Source organism: Drosophila montana, unplaced genomic scaffold (genome assembly GCF_035044405.1).
Source record: "Drosophila montana isolate Dmon_TW-CO22-7 unplaced genomic scaffold, ASM3504440v1 contig_3031_1, whole genome shotgun sequence".
NCBI lineage: Eukaryota > Metazoa > Arthropoda > Insecta > Diptera > Drosophilidae > Drosophila > Drosophila montana.
The window spans coordinates 284,524-310,898 of NW_026997907.1; the positions used below are offsets into that span (position 1 = coordinate 284,524).

General features: G+C 40.6%; 3 protein-coding genes across 3 annotated transcripts; all 3 read left to right on the forward strand.

Moving 5' to 3' along the window:
- Positions 1-10,786: 10,786 nt before the first annotated feature.
- LOC135430641 (leucine-rich repeat neuronal protein 2) lies at positions 10,787-12,518 on the forward strand. Its single transcript, XM_064685391.1, has one exon. It carries the CDS (start codon positions 10,988-10,990, stop codon positions 12,401-12,403), a length of 1,416 nt encoding a protein of 471 aa, XP_064541461.1. The 5' UTR covers positions 10,787-10,987; the 3' UTR covers positions 12,404-12,518.
- A 705-nt stretch (positions 12,519-13,223) lies between these two features.
- On the forward strand, positions 13,224-14,420 carry LOC135430626 (antigen 5 like allergen Cul n 1-like). Its single transcript, XM_064685370.1, has 3 exons — positions 13,224-13,411; positions 13,482-13,879; positions 13,943-14,420. The coding sequence occupies exons 1-3, from the start codon at positions 13,253-13,255 to the stop codon at positions 14,349-14,351; spliced, it is 966 nt and encodes a 321-aa protein (XP_064541440.1). The 5' UTR covers positions 13,224-13,252; the 3' UTR covers positions 14,352-14,420.
- Positions 14,421-15,186: 766 nt separating this feature from the next.
- On the forward strand, positions 15,187-16,317 carry LOC135430633 (antigen 5 like allergen Cul n 1-like). Its single transcript, XM_064685381.1, has 3 exons — positions 15,187-15,376; positions 15,436-15,833; positions 15,897-16,317. Exons 1-3 carry the CDS (start codon positions 15,221-15,223, stop codon positions 16,270-16,272), a joined length of 930 nt encoding a protein of 309 aa, XP_064541451.1. The 5' UTR covers positions 15,187-15,220; the 3' UTR covers positions 16,273-16,317.
- The last annotated feature ends 10,058 nt before the right edge of the window (positions 16,318-26,375 follow it).

Below are 26,375 nucleotides of genomic sequence, written 5' to 3' on the forward strand. Positions count from 1 at the left end.
GCCAAATTCAAGAGAGATTCACAGAGAGAGAGACAGAGAGAACGAGAGAGAGGGGGAGAGCTTTTGGCCATAAATACAATTAATGCTCGAGTGCATCCCCTCGGCGTTGACATTTAAATTAAATTTCGAAAATCACAACACGTATTTTATGCTTAATATTCATTTGGCACGCCAGCAAGTTGCAATGATACCAGCTGCAAGTGTTATTAAAACATTGCAATTAAAAAATTCCAAGTGTGCCTTAAATTTAAAAGAGATTCACACATTTAAATAAGTAAGCTTTAATGTGCTTTCGAAATCGTTTCAACAGCTACAATTGACAGCCAGCTAGACAGCCAGCTTTAAGCTTTTTAGGAGCTTTTTCTGTATGCACTCAATTAAAGCTCATTAATTAGCATTTGATCTATACAGTAAAGAAGATACTAAGGTGCTTTTATAAAAGTAACAAGTTAAAAGTTTAAGCTTTAATGTGTTTTCAAAGCTCAAAGCTCGCAATGTTGTTTGCTTTCAATCACAAAGCTTTGGCAGTTGCTTTAAATATCTTGACTTAATATAAAAAGCTTCTATTTTTCGTTGCTTGCTTGCTTTTCTTCTTTTGCTTTTGTGTTCAGCTAGTGTCATTGATACCATAGCAATTCATATTGATGGCACAGACAACAAGTGTTGTCTGCTTCTCTCTACGTGTGTGTGTGTGTGAGTGAGTGTGTGGCATGCTGTCAAGTGAGCTTAGTGTTGTCAATTACACACATTCGCCTCGTACGGCGCCGCTTGGCCCAGCCGGCCTGGCCGTGTCTGAGGCTGAGACTGCGATAGAGGCTAAGAGCCTGCGGCTGAAGTGATTCCCAGAGGCAGCTGCATCGTTTGTTCTTACACTTTGATGGGCAACCGTCAGAATTTGAGCACATAATTCAATTAGACTGCACTTATCAGTCGAACCCGTCCCCCCCTCCCTCTCTCTCTCTCTCTCTCTCTGTTTCTGTGGATGTCAACTGGAATGCATACTCCAAGCGGCACTCGGCGCATTGTTTCGCATTTAAAATATGCTCCAGCACGTTGGCCGGGGCCAAGTGGCAGGACGTGGGGCAGCCGGAGGAAAGTAGGTCTGCCGCTGCCCGTGGCAATTGACCCACTTCATGCTGGCGTCTGACAGCTTCAATTGTTTGGCGTTGGCGCCACTTTCACTCACCTAATTAAGCGCCTGCACCCAGCCAGAGAATTCTACAGTAAATAAATGAAAAATTAATTCATTTTCAGCAGCTAGCCCGACCGGTAGCTGCCTGCCCCCAGCCGAAAGTACAACAAGAGCAACTAAAAGATACAAGCTGCAATGATGTCATTTGAGCCGAGACCAAGTTAACTTGGCTCAAAGCGACCCGCTAGCCCACTCGTCGTTAGCGGTAATTTAATGCCTTGGCATAAGTGCAACTGATGCATGCCTCAAGCATTCAATTTAATTGCCCAAGAAAACTTAGCTCGGAAAAACGATCAGCTTTGCTTGCCTAAGCTATTAACCCAGTCAGTTGGCCTTCATATTTGCAGCTATAATTCAGGTCAATTTTAATTACAGATTTTCAGACTTCATTTAACTTTAAATAGAGCGGAATTAAGCAGAAAATGCGTGCTTTGAGCAATTTTGAACGAAATTTCCCTATATTTTGCGTTGCAAATCGACAGAGCTGCCACCTAGTCGTTGTACCTTACTAATAGAGCTGCCACCTGGTCGTAAAATTGGCAATTAAGCGGACTTATCGATAATTGATTGAGGTATCGATTCTTAAAACAGCAAGCTGTCATTCCCATAAAGAATTCTTTTATTACAAGGATAATTGAAAAATTCTATAGACTCAGCAGCTGTTACTTAGTCGTTGTATTTTACTTCTAACAGAGCTGCCACCTGGTCGTAAAATTGGCAATTAAGCGGACTTATCGATATTTGATTGAGGCATCGATTCTTATAACAACAAAGCTGTCTTGTCTTTAAAAAATCGTTTTGACATTCTTATATTACAAGGATAATTGGAAAATTCTATAGACTCAGCAGCTGCCACTTAGTGTTTGTACTTTACTAACAGAGCTGCCACCTGGTCGTGAAATTGGCAACTAAGCGGACTTATCGATAATTATTTTAAGCATCGATTTTTTAGCTTTTTTTTAAAACAATAAAGCTGTCATGCTTATTAATAATTGTTTGGATATTATCTTATTACAAGGATATTTGTGATATTTTGCAAACTCAAGAGTGTTAGAGATAAGTTACCAGTTATTTAAGTCCAATTAATAAATGACCAATAAAACGTTAAATGTATTATTAACTAGCCCATATCATGTCTCACATAATCTGTTGATTAGCCAAGCGATCTCTTGGACATAGCACTTTTAGATTAGTTATAAGTAATGTGCTTTATTTTTTGTGCACGTTGAGTTATTTATGCGTGTAGCTACGCGATGCTAGTGCCGAGTTAAGCAGCAGCAACACAAGTTTTACGATCCAATCAAGTGTGCGCATAAAAATAAACGCTGTCCCAGCGAAAAAAACAAAAAAGCAGTAAGAAAATGTAACCGAACTGTAAGTGGCGGAAAAATAGGGGGAAAACTCTTCAATCGTAACTACAAACGCACATTTCGGGCAACACATAAAAATGAGCCAAAAGCAGCGCAATAAAATTTCGAAAAAAAAGAAAAACTAAAATAAAATAAAGAACAAGAGCAGAAGCACAACATAAAACAGATGAGTGTCACTCGTGCTCTCGGCTAACCCTGGCGCCCAGCCAGTGCCCCCCCCCCCCCCCCTCGCCCCGATCCTGTCCAGCTTTCGACTCTTGTCGCTGGCTAATGGTCATCGTCAGCGTCAGCGGCTGTCTTTGCGGCCGAGGCGCCGGCCATGCCGCAAGCCATGACCAACCCACTTAAAAGGGTGTGAAAGCCTTGACTAAAACAGAAAGCACACATATACACACACCAACACACACACACACACACGCGCGCAGTCATAAGCGTCTTATTAGATTTTCGTGTGTGTTTTGCCTGCTGAGCGTAAGTGCAGGCGAGTACTTGTAACACACACACACACACGCATTAACAACTTCATTAGACAGCCGCCTACACACACACACACACCCACACACACACACACACACATAAACACACAGATTGGCAGGCAGTTGTTTGGGCCACGCTAATCTGTTGGTAGCATTTTGGCAGCTGCTAAACTCAACTGTGAAGTACATTAATTTCAAGCTTAGCAAAAGGCCAACGGCAATAAATCTTCCATGCCATGCAGGACATGCGCAATGACTGCACACACACACACACACCCACAGCTGTGGTCCAGCAGTTCGACTTATAAGCGAGTGCCCAAAATGTATGCAATGTGAGCTTTGAACCGTAGAGAGACATTTATGGCCAGATGAACTGAACTAATTGAGGCTCAATCGAAAATCAAACAACATGCAGCCATGCAGCATGCAGCATGCAACAGCAGCAAAATTAATTAGTGCAACAGCAGTGTAAGAAAAAATAGCAAGCCAAGCTCGGACTTGCCACATGGCAATACAATTCATGCAGCAAAGCCAAAAAAAACAGACACACACAAAAAGAAGAAGCTACATTCAAACAAATCAAATTACAGCTCGAAGCAGCAGCAGCAACAGTTGCAACAACAACAACAACAACTGAAACCAAAAATGAAATGCATTCCCAACTTTTTGGCCAGTTGGCAGCTAGTGAGAGTTTTGTGTCCACAACAGAAAAACAACAAGATGGCAGAGGGGGAGGGGAGAGCTGTGGGGGGGTTTGACGTTTGCAAATGAAACTGAATTCTCATTTCTGAGCCAAACGTGAAGGCATCCTATGGCCAACAGGCAGGCAGACAGGCAGGCAGGCAGGCAGGCAGCGGGACATCGGGACAAATGTTGTTGTTCAGCAAATTGCCTTTCATGTGCGAAATTGCAATAAGCAAGAAAATAACACAAGTGAGCAGGCATGCTCGACTAATTGTTGCCCTGTAAACACGAGAATTATTGGTTAAGAGTCGTTTGGGCCGCAGTCAGCGTGTTCTTTGCCCAGCCTGAACTCTATTAAAACATATTTGCCATGCATACACAAAAGCTTGCCACACAAAATACCCTTTTCATACGTGCATAGGGTATCAAAAAGCGGCTTGCTCTAGGCACTTGACCATATTAAATCTTTATGCTTGTTGCCTTAAGAATATATTTACATATGTTTTATAACAAAATCCATCTATTAGTCAAGTCATGCCTGCCTGCTCTTCAATTTAATTGTCTACAGGGCATTGGAAAGTTGAATGTTTTAGGCACTTTACAGCCTTATATTGAGGGCAATTCAATTCGTAAACTGTTGTTTGTCTCACTTGCAAGTCATTAATAAACTATTAGTTTAATGGATACGCTTATCTATTTGATAGCTCTGTAACGCGACTTTAATGAAAGGCCACGCTGCGTATACGTAATATTATGGAATATTGCTCATACGCACAGCTGCCAGCAGGTGTTGGCATTTCGTTAAGCTGTCAAGTGCGCAGCAGTAAATTTTTGAGAGCTAAAAACTATTTGACACTTAATGAAGACAGCCAAACACACGCACACACACACACGCACAACCACACATTGTAGAACGTATATTTTGAGTTGGTAAATCTTATGCTTATAGTCAAAAACAGTTGAGATTGGTTAAGTTGTGTGTGGGGGAAAGATTCAGAGGGGGCGAAAGAGAGATAGAGGGGAAAGAGAGAGAGAGAGAGAGGGGGAAAGAGAGGGGAGAGATTCTGTGTTGCAAGTATTTGCATTCAACTAACACCGCAAAGCCGTCAAAGGTTTGCAAATTTCATTTCGCTTCCAGCGCAGGCAACGCACTTTGAGAGCTTTTTAGAAATAGAAATAGAAATAGATATATATATGTACATATATACAAAGTATACAAATATGTGGTTTTGTATTCGTGAATAACTGTTGCCAAATGCCAGCAAATACAAACAGCTTAGAATGAGTAGCAAAAGCGTAGCAAAAACCAGAAAATGGCACTCAAAAAGCGGTTCATTAGGAAGATAAACGAGTATTTCCTTGGCAGACACACACACACACACACATATATTACAAACGAACTAGTTCGTTCGGGAACCAACAGACAATACTTAACAAAGACTTGCACTTTGTTACTTACTTTTCCCACTCCCTCTCTCTCCCTCCCTCTTTTAAGTTCTGCACTTTGCAGTTCATAAGCTTGTTTTTCAATTTATTAAGTCTTAATCTTTTAATAACTTTTGCCAAGTTAATGTATATATCAATGGTAGCCACAAAATGTCTGCCTTTAGATACTTTATCTAAGTTATTCATTAAGCCAACTTTACGGCAAATGTGTGTGTGTGTGCGAGCGTGGTTCCTTTTTGGCTTTTATCATTTTGATCAAATGAAAGTATTAAATTGTTCGCCTGCTTGTTGTGTTTTCGCCTCACGCAGCTTAATACGCAGGCACACCCAACCACACACACACACACACACCTACACACACCCACACACACCCACACATATTTGGGCATAGGTTTGGCCTATTGTTTAGTCAAGGCATTAAACATGCTACATGCTACACCGAAGTACGCAACGAGGTCGTTTTGTGGCACGTTCAGCCATTAGACGAAATCATTTTCTTTAAATTTGGCATTTAATTGAGCGCAGTAAATAAACGTGCAGCTAACGACACCAGACCGAAGTTTGTATACCCTAACATATACATTAATCTGATAAGAACTGCAAAATATGACAATTCAATAGATCTTAGATTAAATCTTTGATTACATTATCATAGATTAAATCTTGCTTTGCAAAATGAGAATGTAAATTCTTAAATGTGTTGAAGTCAACTCTTCGTAATGATCTTTAATATAAAGACCTTCCCATTTAATGTATCTATGTATATGAGTAGTTAAAAGAGGAATAATTTATATCCCACTAATATTCTGTTATGGGGGTGGGAAATTTAGTCCTATGTCTATATAGGATATTTAAGGGTACCATTTTCACATGAATTTCGACCAAAAATAATGTTGCCAGATTTAGATGCACGATTGATTAAGAGGCCAAGCCGTGAACAAAGAGCCAAACCTCGTGAAAATCGGATGAGATTTGACCGAGTTATGGGGGTGGGAAATTTAGACCTATGTCTACATAGGATGTATGTAGGTACCATTTTCACATGAATTTCGACCAAAAATAATGTTGCCAGATTTAGATGCACGATTGAAATAGAGGCCAAACCATGTAAAAGGAGCCAAACCTCGTGAAAATCGGATGAGATTTGACCGAGTTATGGGTGTGGGAAATTTAGACCTATGTCTACATAGGATGTTTGAGGGTACCATTTTCACATGAATTTGGACCAAAAATAATGTTGCCAGATTTAGATGCACGATTGATCTAGAGGCCAAACCGTGAACAAAGAGCCAAACCTCGGGAAAATCGGATGAGATTTGCCCGAGTTATGGGGGTGGGAAATATAGACCTATGTCTACATAGGATGTTTGAGGGTACCATTTTCACATGAATTTCGACCAAAAATAATGTTGCCAGATTTATATGCACGATTGATTAAGAGGCCAAGCCGTGAACAAAGAGCCAAACCTCGTGAAAATCGGATGAGATTTGACCGAGTTATGGGGGTGGGAAATTTAGACCTATGTCTACATAGGATGTATGTAGGTACCATTTTCACATGAATTTCGACCAAAAATAATGTTGCCAGATTTAGATGCACGATTGAAATAGAGGCCAAACCATGTAAAAGGAGCCAAACCTCGTGAAAATCGGATGAGATTTGACCGAGTTATGGGGGTGGGAAATTTAGACCTATGTCTACATAGGATGTTTGAGGGTACCATTTTCACATGAATTTGGACCAAAAATAATGTTGCCAGATTTAGATGCACGATTGATCTAGAGGCCAAACCATGAAACGGAGCCTAACCTTGTCAAAATCGGATGAGATCTGACCGAGTTATGGGGGTGGGAAATTTAGACCTATGTCTTCATATGATATTCATGTGAGGTTACCATTTTTACATGAATTTCGACCAAAAATAATGTTGGCAGATTTAGATGCACGATTGATTTAGAGGTTAAACCATGAACAAAAAGCCAAACCTTGTGAAAATCAGATGAGATTTGACCGAGTTATGGGGGTGGGAAATTTTGACATATGTCTATAGAGGATGATAGCGGGTATACCCCGGCCTTGCACGTGGCACGTATGAAATAAATTCTCTCAAAGGTCTTTGAAAATGAGTTTGTAACCGAGAAATGAGTTTGAATTCGGAACGTCACCCACTAAATCTTTGACCCCCATCTTGACATGCAGCTTCATCACATAAGGTAACTATATACATATATATTTATAAATATATATATATATATGTGTATATATATGTATATACATATATAAATAAACAATTCTGTGTGTGTATTTGTTGTGCCTGCTTTGATTGCGCGCTGAGCTCATTTGGAATTCTCTGAAAGGAATATCCACAGATGCGCTTACGGAGCCCAACTAAGCAGGGCCTTAAATGAGGGCGAGATAGAAGAAGCGCAAGAGAGGAAGAGAGAGAGCGAGTGCTGCAAAATGTCATCGGGCATGACAGAAACGTTTTCAAAGCCAATTAGCTAATGTGCTGCACCTTTGTGTCTGTCTGCCTCGCTCTCTCTCCCTCTCTCTTTCGCTCTCTCTGTGTGTTGCACGCTTTGTTGCATACTTTCAGGCACTAAAAAAATTACGTATACGCAGCGTTATACGCAAAGTCGTGCAGCTAGCTGCACAGCGCGTGCATAATGCAGGCATTTCTGCCACTTGCAGCTGCTATTGCAGCGTGTGCGGCAAGTGGCACACACAACCACTTCCGGTAAACGGATGCGGTTGCCAGCAGACATCCACGCCCCCCCCCCCCCCCCCCCGGTTCTCAGCCACGCCCACGCAATGCATTATTGTAATTTGCATTTTAATGCGCTGTTATTAGACAAAATGCATGACAAGTGATTCAATTAGCACAGCTCGAACACAACAATTGATGTAGCTGCGTGTGTGTGCTAGTGTGTATTGTGTGTGTGTGTGTGCGTGTCTCTTGCGCATTACACAACACTGGCCTGTCGGTTGACATTCAGCTGGGCATTAAAGTCAATTGCAGGATAACGAAATGCGCCTTTTAATGATTTTCCCATTTCGATTTCCATTAGCATTTCCTGAATGCATCCGGTTGTGGCATGGATTTGCATGCTGCACGCTGGTGCTCAAGCATTTAAGCCTGGACACAGCTGGCTTTTGCCACATGCCACATGCCACGTGTCTGGCGCAATGCAACAATTTAATATTACAATTTTCATAAATATTCAGCAGGTGTGTGTACTTTGACTGTTGCACGTTTAGCGCGAATTTTATTTTGCAATTTTTTGCCCGCTGACCACAAAAAAACAAAGTCGGAAATTGATGGATTTCACGTGCGTGCAAAATTTGTTGCACGCTCTTCAAAATTTAACCCGAATTTGGCCTAGTAATTAACAATTCCATTAGATCCCAGGGCACTGAGTCGCCAAAATTGCGTTTAATTAAATTGTGCATAATTATCGTTAAGTACATGTACGTTATGCACACACACACACACACACGCACACGTAATCAGCTTTTCAATGTAATTAATGAGTTTTTAGTTGAAAATAAATTTGCCTGTAATAATGTATCGAGGGCGCGTGGACAGCGAACGGGGCGCTGTCGGCTGAGGCTAAAACATGTGCCTGGCATATTCTAAAATTTTAGAAATACAACAGCATGTTTTCACATGCACACACACACACACACGCACACTTGGCAGCTGGCAACAGAGCTCATTAAATGCTTTACATGTGCTCATTTTACCTCTTCGCCCCAGCTACCACCCCTCCCCTGCCACACCCCCCCCCCCCCCAAACCAGCCCTCCTATCTTTCCTTAGCGCAATTTTCCGCCCACCTATTTCCCCTGCCCACTCTTCGCTTCACATGTAATTTGATGCTCTGTCTTCGCACAAAAGTCAAGAGCGGCAAACAGTTTTCCATGAAAGTCTTTAATTTATGTAAATTTTGCATATGCATGCGTGTGTGTGTGTAAGTGTGTGTGCTGCGCGCCTCATCAATTTACCATTGACAGTACTCGCATAATGTATGCAGAGGCAACAATAATTTAAATACAGCTCGACTTTCATAGAGCAGCGACATTGCCCCAAAGGAAAATGTCCAGCTGGAAGAGTTTCATAAAATACATTAATCAAAATATTTCTTGCGTTAATTAACCAAAATGTGGCTGCTTTCTTGACAAAATGTTAATAGCTATGCCCGAAAAGCTATTAAATTACATTTGACAATGAAAAGTCAACCAGGACCCAAAGATTTATGGCATTTTTACAGTGAAAGATAAATTCCTTTGCTAAAGACTTTTAGTAATATTTATTATCATTTTAGTTCTCATATGAATTACCTACATACAAATGAACTACCCATATTCTGCTTAATACAGGGTATATATCGGGACTATATATTTTCGCCCCGAAGCATTGAAAAGTCAATTTCCGTCAGTAGCCGCCGTAATTAGTATTTAAGTTGATTTCGCGCTCATTTAACGCTCCACAGAAATGCACAAATCCCTGCGGATAAGATCGAAACAACGTCAAGTCAGCGTGTAAATCGCTGTCAGGGATTAGTCCCAACTTTTGAGGGTGGTATTTGAAAAAAAAAGGGAGAAGAAAGAAAAGCACGAAGAGTATTAACTTCTTCGGGCCGCAAGCAAACAATTTTCATCAATATTCAATGCGGTTCAATGTGTGTCAGCGGTTGCCACATGAAATACCTTTTGTGTTTGCCCATGTCCAGAGCTTACGTATTGGCATGGGCCATGATTAATGAACTAGATAAATGATATGTGACCAAAACAAAAGCACTGATAGAAAGAGGGGGAGAGAGAGAGAGCGAGTGAGAGAGAAATAAAGCTCGCCGCCTTATCTTATCGCACATTTGAATGCACACCTGAACGAAACACAACTCATGGACTTACAGCAAGAATGAGTGCGCCGAGTGGAATGAGTGTGAAATGAATGTTAGCATATGTCGCGCAACTGTCCAACTGAATAAGGGCTAATGCTGAGAAATTGTAAGGGAAAGAGCGCTGGGAAGTTCAGGAGAAAGATGCGGAAATGTAATATATATAATAATAGTAATAGTAATAGTTATAATAATAATAATACTGATAATGATAATGAAAATGATAATTATAAGGATAATGATAATGATAATGATAAAAACAATGATAATAATGCTAATGCTAATGCTAATGATAATGATAATGATAATGATAATGATAATGATAATGCTAATGCTAATGCTAATGATAATGATAATGATAATGATAATGATAATGATAATGATAATGATAATGATAATGATAATGATAATGATAATGATAATGATAATGATAATGATAATGATAATGATAATGATAATGATTATAATTATAATTATGATAATAATAATAATAATAATAATTGTAATAATAATAGTAATAATAATAATAACGAACGTGAACCGAACCGAAATGAAAGTTCCAACTGGTTTTTTGCTAATAACCAAACCCAAAATAGTTCGCGAATTCTCCCAAATAAAACACTGACACATACCGAAGTGAACTAAAGAACTAGTTCGCCCAAAAATGGTTTCCCCAATTCACAAAAACTGTTTAGCTTTGCGTTATTCATCGTTTGAGCACAGTTCGTGCTTGCTTCTCATTGTGCCTCAGCAGTTGCTCACTCCGAAACCATCGAGCTTTTCATTTCCAGCGATAAGATAAGCCCCTATCTGCCATATCGAGTCGCAGTGTCGCAGCAAAAGAATTCAATAGCGAATCGTTGGCTCTTGTGCAGTGTGCTAGCCAAAACGGAACAAATCCAAACTCCATGACAAAGAATGACGCCCAGAGTGAACTTTGCCCTCAGCCCAAAACTACTGCTGCTCCTGCTCCTGCTGCTGGTGGGTTCATCCAGGCCGGAGCGCATCGATGCCAACGATGAGGAGGTGGATCGTTTTTGCTATCCCGCCGCGCATCGCAATACGCGTCTCTCGTGCGAGTGCAGCAATGTGAGTGCCGCGCCGTGGGGCATGCGTGCCCTGCACATTGATTGCAGCTACAAGGACTACAAGACGGAGGATCTAACCGAGTTGCTGCCCTTATATATCGACACCTTGGATCTGTCGTGGAACAAGCTGAATCGTGCGCCCAGCTTCAATAGCGACAGCCTGCGTCTGCTCAATCTGATGCACAACAACATAAGCGCCATTGCGTCGAGCAATTTCGAGCGTGTGGCCAGCCTGCGGGAACTGTATCTGGGCTGGAACAGCATACAGCAGCTGGAGGCGCAATCGTTTGCCGGGCTGCCGCACCTGCAGGTGCTCAACTTGGCGCACAACAATCTGCACTCGCTGCCCGGCCAGATCTTTGCGCCGCTGCTGGTGCTGAGCACCTTGGAGCTGTCCTGGAACAGGCAGCTGAACCAGACCAACGGCCAGGAGCTGTACAGCAGCTATGGCATTAATCCGAAGCTGGACACACTGCGTCTGGATGCGTGCAATCTGAGCGAACTGAAGCTGCCGATCGAAGCACCATTGCGGGAACTCTCGCTGCGTCGCAATCTCTTCCAGCGTGTGCCCGGCCAGCTGCCCGCGGCGCTGCAGCGTCTCGACATAAGCGAGAATTTGCTGGAGCGGCTGCTGCCACAGGATGCGGCCAATCTGACCCAGCTGCGTCAGCTATATGTGGAGGATATGCCCCTGCTGCAAGGGATCGCGGCACACGCGTTCGCCCCGCTGCGCGAAATCGAGGAGATGAGCTTCCAGAATAGCCGCCGGCTTGGCTGGCTGGATGGCGATGCCTTTACACTGGAGAATGGCGAATCGATGCTGCCGCCGCTGCACATCTTGAGTTTTCGTGGCACTTTGCTGCGCAATTTTAATGTCACTTTGTCACCGGTTTTTAGGCAACTTACCCAGTTGGATCTCAATGGTGTGCCGCTTCACTGCGACTGCCAGCTAGCCTGGCTCAAGGATCTGGCCATACAGACGAACGGACGTTGCCTGCGACCCGCTCGAGTGCGCGGCATGCTCGTCTCTTCGGTGCGTGAGGATGAGTTTAGCTGCGAAAGATGGCCCAGATGGGCGTACGGATTGATCATCTTGGGCCTAATTGGAGTCTGTGCCGCGGGCGTTTATCTAATTGTGATGGGCCTGCGACCGCATCGAGGCGTCACAATGCGACGCAAAGTGGGCGCCGGCAGTCCCTATGCCCGTGTCACCATCGAACCCAATCGCCAGGAGAACCTGCACTAAGAACCTGTCTTTTACGACTAGACAAGGCCCAATACTTAAGTCTGTGTTAATTTTTTCTATATTTATATACATATATATATTAAACTAAAGGAATGCTAATGCATATTTTATGAGACCAGGTGCTTATTCATTGATTCAAGTTGGGTCGTTGTTTACTCATGAATATTTGCTGCGTGGGCTGCTTCAAAAGTTTTGCAAAACTGTAGCATTCGTTAACATTCGCTTAATATGTTAAGTAACGAAGCTTCAGCTGCGCGCTGTTAATAACATTGAGAGGCTTTAAGACTGTTGCATTCGTTAACATTAGCTTAATATGTAACGTAACAGAGCTTCAGCCGCGCGCTGTTAATAACATTGAGAGGCTTGAATTAACATATGTTAAGAACTTTATGTAATTTAAGTGCACGCTTTCTAGCTATTAAAAGGTAATCAATTATGGAACTTTTTACCAGCACGCAGAACTTTAAGAACCACCCTTTAGAAAAGATTGGAAGTTAGCTTATCTATTCCAAAGACTTATCTACGCTGACTGTGGCTATTTGATAATGGTTCACAATTAGTTGATTTTCTGTTCACAACGTAAACAATATGGCAAATGTTCAACTTTATCGACCGCTCTCAAAGAGGCAACTGAACTGAATTTAAAATGAACTGTTGCATGATATTAGATCTAAAAGCGAGTTCTACAAATGTTTCATGCTTATGATAGGTTATATAAAACTTGGTAAACTGGCGAGTTATGTCTAAAAGGCATAAAGAATCCATAGCGAATGCATTTGGCTGCAAAGCATATTGTTATTTATAAATAATTTTAGCCTCCTGAGCTCTAGTCCAATAAAATGTTCCGCGATGCAGCGGCAGCATCTGTTGTTGGTTTCCGCTGTGATCCTTGGCCTGGCCAGGATAACCGCAATGCCAAGTTCTTGCTTTTATACAACTGGGAAATATACGGAGCCCGACTATTGTGAGGAACCAAGTCAACCGCATTTGGGCTGCGATAACGCGAAAGTGAGTTACCTAAACTGGCCTAGATTTGTTCACCTTATAGATCTGTTCTCTCTTGCATTTAAATGTTCAGAGGTGGGGCAAAAAGTGCGGTGAGCCGCGAAGTATTATTAAAATGACGTTCGGCTTAAGAAGGCGCATTGTAAGGCAACATAATGTCTATCGCAACATGGTGGCAAAGGGCAACATGGCAGGGCTGCCGGTTGCGGGACGCATGTTGACAATGGGCTGGGATCGTGTTCTGGCCGGCTTGGCCGAGCTGGCCGTGATGCGCTGCGAAATAGATCCCATCAGGATGAGTTTCTCAACCACATACGCATCAAGGCCAGGCTACAATGCGGCCTTCAGCAAATATCCCAAGAATCAGGAACAAGACAAGCGCAAAATACTTGACTCCCATTTAAGGGCCTGGTACGATCAGTACAGGTATGCTAACATGAAAAGCCTGCGGACGGGTAAATCTTCCGGCGGGTGAGTATGAAACGGATTCAATCAGCTAACAAATATAGACTTTTAATTTCACTCCGAATGCAGTCGGGAAATTTCACACTTTCTGCAACTTATGAACGGTGAAAATAGTCGTGTGGGCTGTGCCATGGCCAGCTTCCACACGGGCTCATGGAAAAACCAATTGCTGATCTGTCTATATGGCTGCGGTAAGCGAAGGGGCGAATACGTTTATAGTATCGGAAAAGTCCCCGGCGAATCATGCACGTGCGGCACGGAAAAGGACTTCAGGAATCTTTGCTATCTTGAAAGCGACAAGGTAGATTGCAGTATGAAAAGAAAAAAAGAAGTGGTGGAAGAAACAGACGATGAATATGATTATGATTATGGCATATTCGGGCCATCAAAAACAACAACAACAACAACTACCAAAAAGCCAAAAAAGCAATGCAGGCCGGGTAGCATGGGTAGCATCCTTGATTGGATATTTGGTTAGAAGAAAAGTTTCACTCAATTGTAAATACAAATAATGTGTAATATAAAAGAACGATGATAAATGTGGAAAGCTGCGAATTATTTAACATTTCACTGTGACTGAAAGGCTAAAGGATACTTGACAGCCAGATCAGAATTTGTATAATAAATAAGTAAATAATAAATAACAAGTAAGAGGTTCTAGTCGGGCGCTCCCGACTAGGGGATACCCTGAACCCTGTTCTTCCAACAGGCGATAGGTATGAAATGAAAGATACTTGATATATATACACTATTCTAGAAGCTACATGTCAAGTTTGGTGACTCTAGCTCTAGCTCTATATTATTTGCCGAAATTGCTCAAAAAACCGAATTTCGATATCGATTTTTATCGATAACTTGGAAACGGGGCAAGTTATCGAATATGGGAAACAAACTCGGTCTGCGCGGAGACTAGGAGGACCTACAGCTCAAATTTCAAGTCTCTAGCTCTTATAGGTTCTGAGATCCTTGCGTTCATACATGCGGACAGACGGACGGACGGAAAGACAGACGGACATGGATAGATCGACTCGGCTATTGGAGATGCTTCCTTCTGCCGGTTCCATACATTTGCACAAATACATAATACCCTTTTTACCCATTTTCAATGGGTTCAGGGTATAAAAAGGCCAACATTATCCTTGTATAGCAAAGTTAAAGGGTTGCTAGAATAGATCGGCTGATCAAAGCATTTCGTTTGTTTTTTGTATCACATATCTAACGATAAAATTGCCTGATCCAATTAACAACCATAACAAATGCATTTAGCTGTCATAACGACTGCAAAGCATCTTGTTATTTATAAATAGCTCAACCCTCCTGAGTTGCAGTCCAATAAAATATTCTGCGATGCAGCGGCAAAATCTGTTGTTGCTTTTCGCTGTGATCCTCGGCCTGGCCAGGATAACCGCAATGCCAAATTCTTGCTTGAAGAAATTGAATAAACTTGAAGCGCCCGACTATTGTTTGGAACGTCAACCGCATTTCGCCTGCGAGAGCGACGAAGTGAGTAAAATGAGACACTATTTTTTTCGGTTTAGAGATCAGTTTCATTTAATGTTCAGGAGTGGGGCGATAAATGCAGAAGACCACGAAAAATAATTGAGATGACGCCGGCATTAATTAAGCGCATTGTTAGGCAACATAATGTCTATCGCAACATGGTGGCAAAGGGCAACATGGCAAGGCTGCCGGTTGCGGGACGCATGATGCTAGTCGGCTGGGATCCCATCTTGGCTGATTTGGCCAAGCTGGCCGTGAGGCGCTGCATGATAGAGCCCATTGATATGAGTTTGTCAACGACACTGGCCTCAAGGCCAGGCTACAATGCGGTATACAGCAAATATCCCAAGCACCAGCCGCAAGACGTACTCAAAATACTTAACTCCCATTTAAAGGCCTGGTTTGATCAGTACTATTATGTTAACCTAGATAGCCTCGTGACGGGCGAATCGCCCGGCGGGTGAGTATGAAACGAATTCATTTCAAATCTAACAAATATATATATATAGAATTTCAATTTCAGTCAGGAAATATCACACTTTCTGCAACTTATTGTCGGTGCAAATAGTCGTGTCGGCTGTGCCATGGCCAACTTCCACGAGGGCCCTTGGAAATACCAATTGATGGTCTGTATATATGGCTGCGGTAAGCAGAAGGGACAATACGTATATCGCATCGGGAAAACGGCCGGCGATTTATGCGGTTGCGGCACCGACAGGCAATACAAGAATCTTTGCCGGCCTGGCACCGACAATGGCGACTGCGGTCTAGTAAAAGAAGATGACGATGATATTGCCGGGCCATTAACAACAACAACAACAACAACCAGAAAGCCCACGAAGAAATGCATTCCTGGTACAATGCAAGCTGTCTTTGATTGGGCTTGGAATTTCGGTTGATATTAAAAGAACGACAATAAAAGTGGACATCGGCGAATTATTAAACATTTCAAAAAGCTCCGAATATAAATAAAAAGGTCAACTTGATCCTAACATAGCAAAATTAAAGGGTTGCTAGAGCAGATCGGCTGATCAAAGGCTTTCCATGAAGCATTTCGTTCGTTTTTTTATCACATATCCAACGACACAGTTGTCTGAACTAGTTAACAACCATAACAAATGCATTTAGCTGGCGATAAATAGTGGAACGAAACGCTTAAGAAGTTATTAATAATGTTGAAGCACCAATGGAACTATTCTGACAGATTTGGCCAAGCGGGCCTCAATGCGTTGCAGAATGGATCCCATTCAGATGAGTTTCTCAACCAAAGAAGCAGTCTCAACTATTAATAAAAACAGCAATAATTGTGAACATTTGCGAAAAATAGAACATTTGTTCAGATTTTATCACACTTTATGAGAGCAGAAGATGAAAAACTAAATAAAATACGATACTTGTAACAAGTTGTTAATATAAACACTGGCTTGAGTTCATGAGAATCGCATAGAAAGGCTGTATTTAATTGAACGTATTTTACCATTCGTAAAAGCATAAGCATAAGAAAGGCAATATGTAGCTGAACGAATGGTAAAATACGTCCAACTAAATATAGCCTTTCTATGCGATTCTCAGGACTTCAAGCCATGAACTAAAAATTAGACCATCCAATCTGCTCCGGGAGTACCAATCAATCAGGACAGACGGTTTATATATTTTGTATATGTGCTTTCTCGCTGAAGTGTCATATCGATCGCTTATAATTGCGAAACTGACGTCCAGCATTAATAATTGACGCACTCATTATTGTCATCGAAATTTATTTATGCGCATTCCCCGGTGCTCGACCAGCTCGTAAATCTTTTCAGCTACTCTCTCATCTTCTCGCTGCCGCCAGGCGCACCTCTTGTACGTCCTTCTCATTTTGGCCAGTTCGCACATTTGTGGACAAGAGTATTAAAAACTTTATTATTATTAATATTGCGTTTCATTCGCACACAATTGACTGAACTCTGGCCCAATAAATTGTATTTTGTTTGCTGTCGTGAGTGCCATTTATTGCGATTGAATGCGATTCTTGAATTTCAATTGAATTTCATATGCTTGCAACCAAATATTTGTTAATCTGTGCAACAACTGCGTTTTAAATTACAATTGTCGACATTTTTTGCTGGCAACCAAAAATATTAATTTATTCAGTTGTATTTGGCAATTCAATAAGGAATATTTTACTTTAATCCAATCGAAACTGTAGTTGAAATTTCGTTGCCCAAATACAAAATTGTTTTGGCATAACTTAAATGCGACTTCTTGAATCAAAAACTTAATATGAAATATTTAGCCAAGTTATTAAATCAAGCAGCTTTAATTCGCAAAGCTTTCCCCCTGTTAGATTGCAAGGCGCCGGGTTACTCGGCTATTTAATTATGGCTAAGGAGCATTAAAATTCTTGAATTTAATTAAAATTCGAGCAGAGCTTAAAGACAACAACTTGTTTAGACTGCTTAAGGACTTAACCATGAGCAAATTTAGAAAACTCTTTGCCATTTCAATTGATGACTAGCTATGCGAGCTGAGTTGAACACATTGTCGGGCAAACAATTGACATTTAAAATGTCAAATTTGATGCGTTTTTAAACCCAAACACAATTCAAACTGAGCGCAAACTTCAACGACAGTTTTTACGACGCTGCCACTGAGTGTGTGTGACGAATGTGTGTGTGTGTGTGACGAATGTGTGTGTGTAAGTGTGTGAGTGTGTTAGCGTGTGTGTGTGTGTTAGTGTGTGTGTGTGTGTGATAGTGTGTGTAGCTCAAGCAGCCCTGGTTGTTTACTCCGAAATGGGCACAGCTTGCAATCAGAGCGCACAGTGGGCCAGAATGGCAAAAACGAGTGACGAATATAAAAGTCTGATACAATTTACAGGGTATAAGCAAATGATATACATCAATTTATGTATATATTTTTATATATATATATAGATAATTATACATATATTGACTAAGCAACCCCTCAAAATTCCTCCTGAGTTTTTTAAGCTAATTTCTGAAAATAATTTATATATATATATATGGCATATGGCATATATATGGCATACACTTACCAATAGTACAGGGTATATGCAAATGATATAGATCAATTTATATATATATAGATAAATATACATATACTATATATAGACTACGAGTCTTTTTAAAATTTCTTCAACGTTTTTTAAGCTAATTTCTGAAAAATATTTACGTGTAATTTGCATTCCACGACATACATACATATATGGCATATATATGGCATACACTTACCTATACTACAGGGTATAAGCAAATGATATAGATCAATTTATATATATATAAAAAAATTTATACATATATAGACTACGCATCCTTTCGAATTTCCTTTAGACTTCTTTTAGTTAATTTCTGAAAAATATTTACGTGTAATATGCATTCCTTGACAAACATACATATATGGCATATGGCATATATATGGCACACATTTACCCCTACCACCCAGCCCCCTCTCTATGCCCCACTTTCTTCGCTGGCCCTCTCTCTACTACGCCGCTCACGAGGCATGCGCCGTGGACGGCTGTGCTAGTGCCCCAGTGCCACGAGTTGCATGCACCGAAACGAGACGCGACTCCGAAAAATGAAATGAAGTAAGTGCTAAAGCTTTGCCACGAATATTGCTGGCAGCAGCAGCAGCGGCGGCAGCAGCAGCGACGGCAGCGACAGCAGCTGAGGCAGCATCATTCAGATTCATAATTTGCCACAATCAGTTGAAGGCAGCACGCCAAAGGCAGCGCACGCTTACGCTTACGTCACGCTTAACGCAACTAACGGTATTTTGGTTTACGTTCTCAAGTGCTTACGTTTCGCGGTCGTCCGAGTGTGTGTGTGCTTTGGTTGTGCGCGAACATATTCTGTGTGTGTGCGTGTGTATGTTTGCGAGTTGCATTAGCCTCAAAGTGAGCGCGGTTAGCTTTGGGCCAGGTTAATTGCGCACACCCTCCTCCCCCCCCCCCCCCCTCCCATATTCCCCCATCCCACATCACGCACAATTAGACATTTAAATGGCCCCGACAATTGCAAGCTGCAAAGCCGCTTAGCTTTCCATTTTGTTTATCAATAAATTATTATGGCCTAATGCCAATTGACAGCTGAAACAGCGTAAATAATATATTATAAAAATCATTTTGGCCAAAAGAAAACAATAGAAGCAAAATAATAAAAATAATAAAACGCTCTCAAGCTCACAATTTCTTCTTATCATCGAAGCACACAATTCCCAGGCGTCGTCATTCCCATTTGGGTAACTCGCAGCAGCCCCTGTCAATTTATCAGCAGGTTCTTAAAATCTTAGAACCAGGCGCATTGTTCGAATATGGCAAAGATTCGTGAATGTGCTTTAAGAGAACTTCTTGGAATTTGTGGTCTATTTTAAAGTAATTATTGAAATATTTATTGACTGGCGAATTTGAGAGAATATTTAGAATATTTTTGAATTAAAGCAAACAGTATTCAAGCAAGCAAGCTTATAGGTATAAAAAAACGAGTTTTTCTAGCTACATTTTTATTAAAGCCTTTAAGTTTGCTCCCAGTTCCTTAATAGACCATATTATGCATAATTTCCGCATGTTACATTGTCAAGTATTCGAAATATTTGAAATAACTTGCTCAAAGAGCTTGAACAGTTGTCGGTCTTCCATTTGAGCATGAGCCTAAGATTCTAGTTAGACATTTCCCTATCGAGTTGCCTCAATATCTGCTAAATGCTGATCAAAAATCAAAATTTCTTCAATTTATACCATCAAAAGAAGAAACCCTACAGACTCTTCCAATATCTAAATTGTCTAAGAAAAAGTTTCATCAAACATTATATTATACAATCGTTTTTCTTATAACTAAATACTTTTGAGATGTTTCTGAGTAATTACGATCTTTTTCTGATAACAATCAAAAGCATGATAAAGCTTCATTTTCTTCTATTCAACTATCGGATATTAAGAGTTATATAAATATAATCAAATTATGCTGTGTTTTATATGTTTAAATATGTTAGATACCTTATATTGAATATTTTTAAAAACTTTCCCATATTCTCGGCCCATATTCAAATGCAGAAAAACTGACTCAGCTTCGAGTTTTGCTCTGCAGTTTTCCGTTGCTTATTTGTAATTTCTCTTCCTGCTTATATACAGGCTATTTAATGTGCTCAGACTTATTTATATATGAAACACAACTTGCTAGTCATCGTATTGTGTTTGTGTTTTGGCATTATGTTGAACGCGTTTCGCGTTTTTATATTAGCGCCCCTTTTTTGCATTTATCATATATTCAACGGTTATACGCATTCGTGAGTTCTGTGCTGGCAAAATCTCTGCGTGTGCCACAAGCTCTTCTTCTTGCTGGCGCGTCCTCGTCCGCAGGTCCTTGGCGACTGGCGGGCGGCTTTGATGTTGAGCTTAGCCCCAATGCCAAGAGCGCGTGTGTATATTGAAAATGTGGCCAGGCTGATACAATGTACAAACACAGTCAGAGGCATAAACATTCAGCTGGCTGACTGCCTGATTATCTGTGCCAAAAAAAAAAACACACACACACACACACACATAGAAGAGCAACACAATTGGCGCTGTGGAGCCTACAACAAGAATATAAACTAAAGTCAATTCGGGCACTGGGAGCAGCAACGCAGCCGGATCCGATTCCATCTCCGAGACACAGAGTCAAAGTCATGTTTATATAATGGTGCACAGAGCAACTATTAACTGGGGGAGCCTTGGCAGTGGGGGGAGGGGGGCTACGTGTTCCGGGTCTCTGTTTGTTATTTATTGTAATGCCAAAACAGCCATAACACTTCCCCCCCGTTCATCCGCCCGCCTTTGCCTTGGAGAGCAACCACAGCGGCCATTAGATTTAATAAAGCAGCGCCTGGTAAGAGTCAGACGATATCAGTTAGACGCCCAGTTACGGGCATAATTATCTGACTGTCTGTCTGTCAGGCGCGGCACTGTCGCCCCCAAAGGCACCTCATGACACGAGCCGAAAATGTCAAGATGAATCTTGGCTGCGCACAAGTGGGTGAAGTAATATCAATAATCTTGGCAGTAATTAATTCAGCACAGCTGCTGAGCTTTAACTTGAACAGCTTGCAAAAGCGCATTAAAGCTTGAGCTCGCTTTTAGTGCAGCAAATGAAAGTTACTGAAAGCTTCAGTATAAGTATTTTTATTGGCAAGATAAGCCAAGAAAAGCACCCCAAAGCTTTGAGCGTCTTTAATAGCTGAATGCAAGAATTTTTTAAACATTTTATTAAGATTTCAATTGACATAAGATGCCAAGAAAAGCTCCCTAAAGCTTTAAGCGACTTTACCTTAGTTAAACATTTTAAAATCTGCATAGCTTGTATACCATTTTTTTAAATTTCATTAAAACTTATTTTAAGTGCTTTTGACCGAACTTGCTAGGCCGTATTTTGAGTTAACACTCTTCACATTCTCTATAATAAAGCTATAGGAAGCTTTTATGCCTTTAAAGCACACTAAATCTTAGCTATACAATCTGCCCATCGCATGACAAACTCAGGTGTTTTGCTCAGCAGAAGCTCATATAACAAACAGTAAAAAAAACGGTACTTAAATTAGACTGGCATTAAAAGTTTGTAAAGCTCATTAAAGCTTACTCGACGCAAATTGTGCTTAACACAATAACTGAGTTAACTGTGTAACTAGCAAACTATTTGATACTATTTAGCACCTGCTGCATGTAGTTAAGCTATTTAGAAAATGTCTACTTTGCTGTTTGATTAATTCAATTAAGTGTAGCTAATGACATTAGATCTTCATTAGCAGCTGGCACAAATGCGCCTAATGAAAAGTGCGTAAAAAATGTCGTAGAATTTACGCAGTCAAAGAAAATGAGAATTGAGCTCAGCTGTCGCCAACAGACTCATTATACTTATTATCACACCTGTATTGCCGAACACACACACACACACACACAACTGAGCAATTGTCAAAGGCGCGCACAACCAAAAAAGCACATTTACAACAACAATAGCAACAGCAACAACAACTGGTCCAGCGCAATGCAAAGTGAGAAACGATAAGCGGAAGACAGCCGAAGTGAAGGAGCTGAAGGAGCTAAGGAACTGGCGCTCTGCAGGAGCAAGGACAGCCGTAAAACGACGAGGACATTAACTTCATTTACGTCTCGCCACAGTTGAAATAAACGACTTTACGACACTGGCGGATTTGCTAAAAAGTAAGTTGAGCCACGCATCGCCCGACCCGCTGCCCCTCCCCCCCCTCTCACACCACCCTTCCATACTCACCCCTGCAATCGCCCAAATGGCAGTTGGCCAAGCGATTTCTTTGCCGCATTTCTTATATTTTTTGCTCAGCTTCTTTCACCTGCCACAGGCTGCTGTTCATTAACGCCAGCCGAAGCGGGGGTACAGCTGCGGCGGGGTAGGGGCTGAATAATGTTAAAAAGCAGCGCCAGCTGCCAGCAACAACAACGACAACAACAACAACGCGGGCAAGAACAACCTGAAACGAAGTCAACTGAGTGACTTCCGGAACGCGGCGCCGCTGATGGTGACCGTTGTGCCGGATGTGCCGAGGTGTGTGTAGGTGTGTGTATTTGGGTTTGAGTTCGAGTTCGAGTTGAGCAAATTCCTGAAATTCGCTTTGTTGTTGGCCATAAATGCTTGACATTATTGCAATTTGCTGTGCGTTAGGCAAAGTATGCAGCTAACAATTTATTTGTTGCGGGCCTAAAAGAAGGAACTCGGAAAAAAGTCTATTATCACGTAGTAAACCAAAGAAAATTTGGAAATAGATCAGAACTAGTTCACAATGTTCAAAACGATTGGGAACAGAATAAAAGTGATGGCTTTCTGATAAATGAACCGGTTCAGTAATTGGTTCAAAGTCATAATTCATAGTGTGGGAATTCCCAGTCTCATGGGAAATTTGGCACTCTATGTATTCCCAGCTCGAAACTAGTAAAAAATCAGATACTTATTTATTGGGAATTTTAAAGGAAATTTAATTCCCTGTATATCATACAAAACTTATTAAAACTCAAGGGAACATTCGATTCATTTACATGAATGGTATAGATGGATTATGTGGGAATTCCCAATTCCCTCGGGAAATTTGGTACTTTATGTATTCCCAGCTCGCAACTAGTCAAATACCAAGTTGGGAATTAAGAAGGAAATCTAATTTCCCTGTATATCATACAAAACTTATTAAAACTCGAAGCAACATTTATTTAATTTACATGAATTTGGCATAAAACGAACAAAATGCATTTATTTTTATAATATATAGATTAATGTATGGATATTGTGGGAATTCCCAGTCTCTTGGGAAATTTGGTACTTTATGTATTCCCAGCTTGCAACTAGTTAAATACCAAATACCTTTTTATTGGGAATTTTAAGGGAAATTTAATTTCCCCGTATATCATACAAAACTTATTAAAACTCGAAGAAACAAAACGCATTTATTTCTATATTAAATAGAATAATTTAAAGTCTAGTGGTATACTCATTTTAGACTAAAGTCCCTTTTAAATCCGCTGAAATATTCTATTTCTAAGCCATGCACCGTTACTCATGCGCCGCCCGCATTCAAAAACCGCTTGTTGTCATTTTGTAGCATATTTTGCGGCTGCGCTGTAAGCGAAACCGATGCACAAAATGCATTTTGCCTGTTCCGCCTCTGGCAAATTGCCGCGGGCACACACAAATCACGCAGCGCCCGCATCGTGCCACACACACACACACAACAAGCGACAGCAGTTGGTGCATAAATGAGCAAGGGGGGAAGGAGGGGAGGGGGGGGGGGCGGTAGACAACAACTGCTGTTGCTGTTGCTGCGGCAGTTGGCAGGTGGCATTAAGGCAGCTTAGTGCTGCGAAAATAGAAATATTAAAAGCTGCTACCTGACTGCCACATGCCACATGCCACATGCGCGCAACGTAACTGTGACCATGCAACCAAAAAAAATGTCACACAAATATGTGGCACATCCTGAAGGTGCCCGACCCCCCCACCCCCCCCCCCCCCCCCCCGACAGCAGCACAACAGCCATCATCATGGTTGCCCGAAAAGGATTTATGCTTTGCAGCAACAGCAGCAGCAGCACTTTTTATGTTATGACAATGACAGGCACAAGCACACACACACACACACACACACACACACACACACACACACTAACAAACACACACATAAACAAATTTATGCTCGGCCTGGCTCAATGTGCATTAGACAATAACAATTATGCCCTGTACTCCTAGCTTTTATAGAGGGAGTATTAGATAGTTGAACAAAGTTGCATATATATACACTCTATATGGTATAAATATATAAATATTGGTCTAGGTATAGACCCTTAAAGCAAACATGTTCCAGTTCATCAATTTTATATGCTCTAGAAATCATATCGTGTATATGTATACACTATAATATATATATCGATCTAGATATATGCCTTTAAAGCAAACCTGTCCTAATTAATTTTGCTTAGATGCTTGAGAAATATAATCTGATATATCAAATCATATCATATTATAATATATCATATCATGCCATAACATATCATATCATATCATATATATCATATATGTATATCATATAATATATCGTATCAGAGACAAGTATTCGTACTGCTAATGCAACAATATTACTAATATTTACTAAATATATAACAAAATATACAATATACTAAAGAAATCAACTTTAAAATAAGAAATTATTTCAAAATATAATATCATAATAAACTTTAGAATATGATATTCCTAACATATCATTTCATATCATATTATATCATATCATATCATATCATATCATATCGTATCATATCATATGATATCATATCATATATCGTATCAGAGAAAGGTTATCTATAAAAAATCTACGTTTATATATATATCACAATATATTAGTTCATATCACTTCATATAATATCATATTAAATTTTAATTAAAAAAAGCCACAATTTCAAGCAATTTTCTAGATTCTAAGGCGACTACAAATCCTGATACTTTCCGCACGATCGGCTGCTATACAAAATTGTTATTTAGGAAAATGTTCTCCCTACTTTATTATTAGCCATTCTCAAGTCCAGCATACTCGTCAGTATTATGACCATTTATTATTAAATGCAACTGGCGGCTGCAATAGGCCACACAGTCCGTGGCTGGAACCACACGAAACCGCAATCAGACTGTGTGCGGAACTGCACTCGAAAAAATGTTGTCAACCAGCTGCTGGCAACATTTGAAATGTGTTTGCATTAAATAGAAGCCCGACTAAATAAAATTATGTTGATTTTGTTGAGCGTGTGCCCACACAACTTGAGTTGAGAGTAAAAATATACTTATGTATATGCATGAAAACTTGTGAACAAACTTGCCTTCCAAGGATGCTTCAAATTATGCTCTGTTCCCTCAGCTTCGCCTTCCCTTTAAGTTATGTCTACATACATATATATATAGATATAAATATGGTCTCGTAGTGCTCGGTACTTATTGAATGTGCAACTTTAGGAGACGTTAACAGGACTCGCACACGCTTTTATACAATTTATATAATAAGCGGAAAATAAAAAGAAGTGGAAGCAGCCGCAGCAACTGCCAACTTCTTCAAGTCAAATAAAATGCTTAAAGCAACGTATACAAGAAAAACAAAAACAAAAACAAAACAATTTCTTGCAAGCAAGCGAAAAGTGCGGCAGTTGACAGAGATGAGCGGGCGCTTACGGCTAAATGCTGGCTATGCGGGTTTAAATCGAACATTTTTGTGCATTTAAGATACAGATATATATAGTATATAATAAATAAAGAAATACTCCAGAAATGGGGGGACATTATCATTTCTAGTACAATAAATGGGAGTATTAGTCTAGACAGATGATAGGCGCTTCAGGGTAGAAATTCTCAATATTATAAATTTGAATTGTAGCACAGGGACCTTTCTAAACATGAAACAGTTTGTCCTGTAACAGACTGACTGATTGATCGACTATCTGATTGACTGACTAACTGATTGAC